This window comes from Pteropus vampyrus, unplaced genomic scaffold (genome assembly GCF_000151845.1).
Source record: "Pteropus vampyrus isolate Shadow unplaced genomic scaffold, Pvam_2.0 Scaffold111, whole genome shotgun sequence".
NCBI lineage: Eukaryota > Metazoa > Chordata > Mammalia > Chiroptera > Pteropodidae > Pteropus > Pteropus vampyrus.
This window is the reverse complement of record NW_011888892.1, coordinates 3,067,245-3,073,512: the sequence shown is the minus strand read 5'-3', so window position 1 is coordinate 3,073,512 and position 6,268 is coordinate 3,067,245. Positions and strand designations below refer to the sequence as shown.

Genomic DNA, 6,268 nt, shown 5'->3' with positions numbered 1-6,268 from the left:
ATAGGTTACAGAAGTACAACTAATTCCTGATGTGATGCAGGGACTTAAAAATGACAAGGGACAAACTTCATTAACTGCCTCTCCTAAAGTTATGTTTACTTATCCACCCAGCTTCCATCTGAATCCGGACGTTTACAGAACCCAGGGAAATTTAAGACGCAATTAACTTCGTCCCGCCGGCCAGAGGCAGCCGACGAGGGCCAGAAGCGACGACGAGGGCCAGAAGCGACGATGCAAAGTGGGAGGCGGGGGCGGGCGTGGCTGGCCGGCTGCGCGGTGACCCTGCCGAAGGGGCGCAGGCAAATCCACTCACACTGACGCTGCCCAGCCTGCTGCTTCACGAAGGCCATCTCACATGATTAACTTTCACAGAGATAAGGCAGTCTCCTGCAAGCCCCTCTCACGGAGGGTGAAGGACTGGGCAGCGACAGACAGACCTCACTGCAAGGACTCCGCTCACAGGCATGGCCAGGCGAGGACTGGCTAGCGGTCCACCGGCCAAAATGGAACACACTGGAAACGAAAATGCACTTCCTTCTGAAGAAGGAAAATGCATTGGAGCATATGGAGGCTAGAGAGTGTAATACTGAAGAAAATATCAGAACCACTGCCAATCACCAAATAATTACAGAGCATGAGCGCTCGAAGGGGTCCCAGCTCACACTCATTGGACCGTCCCGTCTTATGGAGATCTGAGAGGGCGGGCGCCTGACACGTCTCCAGAGCCTGCCACGTGTGAGGCTGAGAAATGAGTCCCGGACCACACGGGGAGAAAATGGCCTAGACCAGACTTGAGTGCTGGCATCTGTCCAACACCCCACACATGGCTCCAGGTCACCTGGAAGAGCTCCAGGTGAGTCGTGAGCCAGGGCTAACGATGACGGTGCCGGCAAGGGCAGTGAGGGTTATAATCAGACCTGGTGCTCCCCGAGCACCCGCCTGTGCCGGAGCCCGGCTGCCTCATCTCATTTACCCTCCACCACGACCCTCTGAAGAAGGCACTGTTGTGACCCGTATTTTACAGCAGGGGTCGGCGAGGCCTCAGCAAGGACCCATGGGGACGGGAACCAGAACCCCAGTGTGGCCTGACTGCAAACCCGACGCCTTCCGCGTGGAGCCAGGCCAGAGTTCCGGAAGGAGCCTGCCGATCCCCAAGACCCTGCTGCTGAGAGGGTGGTGACGAGGCCCCGCATGTGACCGCATCCCCGGGACAAGCAAACGGACGGACGCCCGGGGCCCTCGTTACCTTCACCACCTCGCCGCCGTCCACCTTCATCAGCCGCCGCAGGTTCTGCTGCAGCAGGCTGGTGTTGGAACGCCACTTCAGCAGGCCCAGGAGGTCCACTGCAGACGGAGAATGACAGTCAGTTCCCGCGGCGAGCACGCGGCCGCCCGGACCCGCCCATCCTCGCAGCCTCCGGGGGCGACTTTTCCAACAGAAAAATCAACCCTGTTTGGAAACCGTCACTGGCTAAATATTCTGCTACTTTCTAGCGAACATGCTTGACACTCAGTGTGGCTGAAATCATTATTTCCAACTCCGCTGACCATGAAGGGATATCCACGTGGCAGCTTTAAAAACGCACTGAGGAGCCTAAGAAGCATCAGCCTCTCCAGTCCACAGGAAGGCAGAGGCCGAGCAGCAGGAGGCCCGGGAGGCTGCCCGCTCACCCACCGGCCAGGCTGCCCTGGCTGGTGTCTGCACCCAACCTGGACAATGACATTCTATTTCTTTTTCATTGTTCTTTAGGTAAAATAATATAAAATAACACAAATTCAGGTCCTGAAGCAAGGTGACAGTTCCGAAAGGTGACAGGAGCCTTGGCCCATGGGGACCACCGCCGCTGTCCTGAGCCTGCCGCCCCCACCCAGGCCCGGCCTGCCACGGCTGTTTCTTACAGTTGGGTTTTCGTTTGCTTGTTTTCTAATAGAAAAGTCACAAGCTGAATGCACTGGTTTTGTCACAGACTAACTGTGGAAGGCGACAGAAATGGCTTCGGGCAGCGAGATGTTCTTTAAGGCACGGACACAGGTCCAGGGCACCTCTAGACAGAATGCGCGTACACGGTTTTACCCAAAGTCATTTTAATACCCAAGATGTGAAAAACACAATCAGCGAAGTGCACCTGATTTGCAACAACTGCTCATCGGGAATGAACTTCAGCTACAGGAGATGACGCCCCATGCGAAACCCTAGTAAGTACTGAGATGATTGTAATTTTGGCAATAAGTGGGATTTCGAGGAACACGGGACACCAACTGGGATGAAAGGGAGCAACCACACAAAAGGCACATACGCGATGAGCACCAACACACACGTCCTCACTTATCTGGCTTTACCCCCAAGGACAGCGGACGAAGGGGAGAGTTAAAACTCGGGGGAAAGGGCGGCATCTTGAAATGCTGTGGAACGTGCAGAGCAGCGGCTGAAATGCCAGCCGGCCACACCGCACTCCGACCTCGCTGTGCGAGAATTAAACGCCACGACGTGGAGGAAACAGCATGACCCCCAGACGACTGGTGGCAGTCCACCCAAGACACGTGACCAGGAATTGAAAAGGAAACCTTGAGCCATTCGTCGTGAACGCTGACGTGTTTCGAGTCTAATCGAAAGGAAGTGTGACAACCAGCCCGGACACGCCCCTGGTCTCAGAGCTAAGAGACGGCCCCATTGCACAAGCGCCACCCGTGTTTCTGACGCAGAGTGGACGTGGGTGCCACCACACAGTTAGAGGCAGTCCGGACGAGAGGGAGACGGGGCCACCTCTGTACCGGGAACCTGAGGAAAGGTACGGCTGGGCAAACCAGTAGGGGACAGCACTGTGGGCAAGTGTGTTCTCAGGAAACGGCCTGCCCAGCCCCCCAGCTCGCCGGTCTGACCCGGCTGTCCCCCCCTGTCCTCGTTGGCCGGGAGCCCCCACCGATTCTTCGCTACACGACTTCTCCCTCTAATTACGTGGTGGGCTCACCGAGGGGAGGAATCGCTCTTACACTTCTTTCGAGATCCCCCAAAGCATCCGGCGTAACTCTGAGAACAGAGATGTGTAATACAAACCTCGATGAATAATTCAGCTGCCTCTTTTCCCTAAGTAATGGAACTTCGCGTAACAAATCACAGCTGCAGAAAAATGGCTTTCTCGAATGAGAGCCTGGGCCTCCGTGCTCAGATGCCAGGGCAGCTCCGTCTTGTGCACACCTGACACACCACCACTACCACCATCCCCAAAGGAGGGATCCTCGGCTGGGGTGAAGGAAGAGGCGCGTCGCATCGGCATTCCTTGTTGCCCAGCAACGGCTGCCGGGAGACCAGGGCGCTCAGTCCCTCAGTTCCAGGGAGGGAACCTCCCAGTCCGGCGGCAGCCAAGGAGCTCAGAGGTGGAAGGAGGGGTAGGCCCTGGGCGTTTCTGTGACTTAACCTTGGAGGATGCCTAGCTCACTGTCCCCTTCTCCGGGGGTATGCGGGTTAAGAGGGCTCCTGTGGGCAGATCTCACAACCTAACCGCTACTCAGAACATCACTATGATGGGGAAAACACGCTCGGGTTCCAAGTAACCGGTTCCAAACGTGCTTTGGGAACGCGGCCCACGCGTGAGACGGCAGCTTCCAGCACAGTGGAAGCGGTGGCCAGCAGCTCTCGACCATCCGGCACCCGCTGGAAAGCTCTAGTGCCACACATGCGGGGCAGTGGCTCACTGGACAGGCTGCCATGGCCCACAGGTGAGGCCCTGGGTGCAGCCATCAGGCTGGTGGATGATTGGGACCATATCCAGACCTACAGAGCAGCCTCTCCAAGACCCAGTCCCAAAACAGTGCCCACCTTGCTGGCCACATGCCCCAGGCGCTACACCTGCCAGCCCCCTGTGCATTCTCCAGCCGCCCACCCAGGCCTGCACAGAGCCCAGAGCCCACGTAAGGGTTTCCACTTGCTGGCGGAGATTATTGCATGACCACAGGCTAGGATAATTCATAACGTTTCCGGTGAACTAATGTTTCTAAAGTAACATTAGAGATATGTACCCCAATGCCCTCCGAGTGTTTGAGTGACGTACCCTCCCCCCACAGCACAGGTGACTCAAGAGACAGCAGTCAGTGGTCCTCAACCTTGGTGGCAGCAGGTACCGGTGCTCCTGTGAGCATCTAACACTGATGATCTGAGGCGGAGCTGAGGCGGTGATGCTGGCACTGGGGAGCGGCTGCAGATACGGGTGAAGCTTCGCTCGCTCACCTGCCGCTCACCTCCTGCTGTGCGGCCCAGTTCCTAACAGGCCACGGACGGTACCAGCTCGCGGCCTGAGGAGTTGGGGACCCCTGACAGTGGTGAGAAAGCACAGGTCGAACAGCCGGGTACAGCAGAGCAGAGGCCGAGGCCGGAAAGTCTGGCAGGCTGCACCCGGGTCACCTCTGTGCTGTGATTATCAGATGATGGGGTCGCCTCTGTGCCGTGTTTATCAGATGATGGGGTCACCTCTGTGCCGTGTTTATCAGATGATGGGGTCGCCTCTGTGCCATGTTTATCCTGCCGGAGTCCAAACGGTGACGGTCCCTTGGGCATGTCTGAGACTACTGCCAAGATTTATGGATGAGCCCCCGGGACACAACTCGTGAGAGCAACAGACTTGAATAATCAAAATCCATATCAGGTGGCAAAGAGGAAAAAATTGGATTTTCAAGCTGAGTTTCAAGTGAGCATAGAGTCACTCTGCACAGCTGTGATACTGTCACATTTTGGGAACGCAGTTTTTAGCTGGAGGATTTGTGCAGAGGAGCCTCTGCCTCTCCCAGACCGTGTGCACTGCATAAGAAGTGCCCCTGGCCAGGCAGCCATGTCACCGGGGAGGCCAAAAGCGGCGCTAACAACACGTCGTGGCCGGGCCAGCTCAGGGCGCCATCTGAGATTGCGCTGAGGTCGTGCTTGGGTGTGCGTCAGCCATGACAGGCGCCTGACCCCACTGACGGGGGGCTGGAAACGGCATCGGTGCCCAGTGCCCAGAGGAGGAAAAGGAGGTTCAGAGGCCCAAGGGCCAGCACGGCGTGAGGTTCCCACCCCAGCGCTTCGGTCTGACTCCAGATCTTGAGGATTTCCCACCTTCCCTTGGCCAAAACTCTTTTAAAAAGCAAATTCATTGCTTTCTGTCTCTTTAAGGTGAATGCTTCGCTCAAAATCTGCATGAATTTTAAAAGTCCGACGATGTCACCCCCTCTCCCAGTCCACCCGCATCCACACGGTCCATTACAAAGCAGAGCTGCGCATGACGCACTCGCGCACCCACACGCTCGCGCACCCACACGCTCGCCCACCCACACGCTCGCCCACCCACACGCTCGCCCACCCACAGCAGCCGCCTCCGCTCACCTGCAGGCACGGAAAGGGTGGGGTCGCGGGAGGAGCTCCCGGGGTGGCCGTGCGCCACCCCGCACTCACCGTTCTGCGTGAGTTTCGTGGAGCACACAAGAGTGGACACCTGGAAGGAATCCTTGCTGATGGTGCAGCTCCCGAGGCTCTGCATGCTCCGGCCCGTGGCCGAGTGGCCCTTCTCCTCCAGCTCTGCCTTTGTGGAGGGCAGACTCAAGTACGTGGCGGCGTCTTCCAGCTTCTTCGCTTCGGCCTGTGGGTTTAATGACACAATACGTGGACCACAAGTCACAGTCGAGAGACCCAGGATGCTTTTCCATTCCTTGTTATCCCCAATCCTTTAAACCATCACGACATTTACTCTTCGTCGCTTGCTAAACTGTTTATTCTAATGGTTTCTCTAATTCCTGTCGATTAATGCATGCTAACAGAGCACTGCTTTCTGCGGCACCTAATGTGTGATTATAGATCTTCCCTCGTCGGGGGCGGCAGAAGGCTGGGCCTCGGGAACGTGCACGTGCATCGCCAGCCGCCGACTCACAAACGTGAGCGACGCCAGCTCGGGCCCGGAAGCCCCGCGGAGGGGAGGCCCACCTTGTAGACAATGAGGTCGTGCTCTCCATCCCTCAGGGTGGTGCCGTCGTACCGCATGAGCTTGACAAACGCCAGCGCGAATACCTTCTCAGATCTGTCCTTAGCTGCAACAGAAATCGACAACCGTCCTCAGCTGCTGTCAGGATAGAGGCACGTCGTGAGCTGCCATGGGGGCTACCTTAGGAAAAAATCACGAAACCGTACTGACAGATGCTAAAGGAAACACAGCCAAATGGAGAAACAGACACGGTTCGCCAGTGGGGAGACTCTGGCCGTACAGGGCGCGGCTGGGGCTCAAGTGGCCGACTCAAGGCCGTGCCG

The 6,268-nt window shown here is 57.2% G+C and overlaps 1 protein-coding gene across 2 annotated transcripts in view; it reads right to left on the bottom strand.

Moving 5' to 3' along the window:
- Positions 1 to 1,003: 1,003 nt before the first annotated feature.
- Positions 1,004 to 6,268, bottom strand: part of LOC105295707 (dedicator of cytokinesis protein 1-like) — a 29,777-nt gene continuing 24,512 nt past the window's right edge. For both annotated transcript variants that reach the window (XM_023533784.1, XM_023533785.1), the window contains exons 8-10: positions 5,948 to 6,051; positions 5,423 to 5,606; positions 1,004 to 1,344 (exon numbers count right to left, since the gene is read on the bottom strand). In XM_023533784.1, the coding sequence (XP_023389552.1) occupies positions 1,019 to 1,344; positions 5,423 to 5,606; positions 5,948 to 6,051 (614 nt within the window). In that variant the 3' untranslated portion in view covers positions 1,004 to 1,018. The remainder of the gene's footprint in view (positions 1,345 to 5,422; positions 5,607 to 5,947; positions 6,052 to 6,268) is intronic.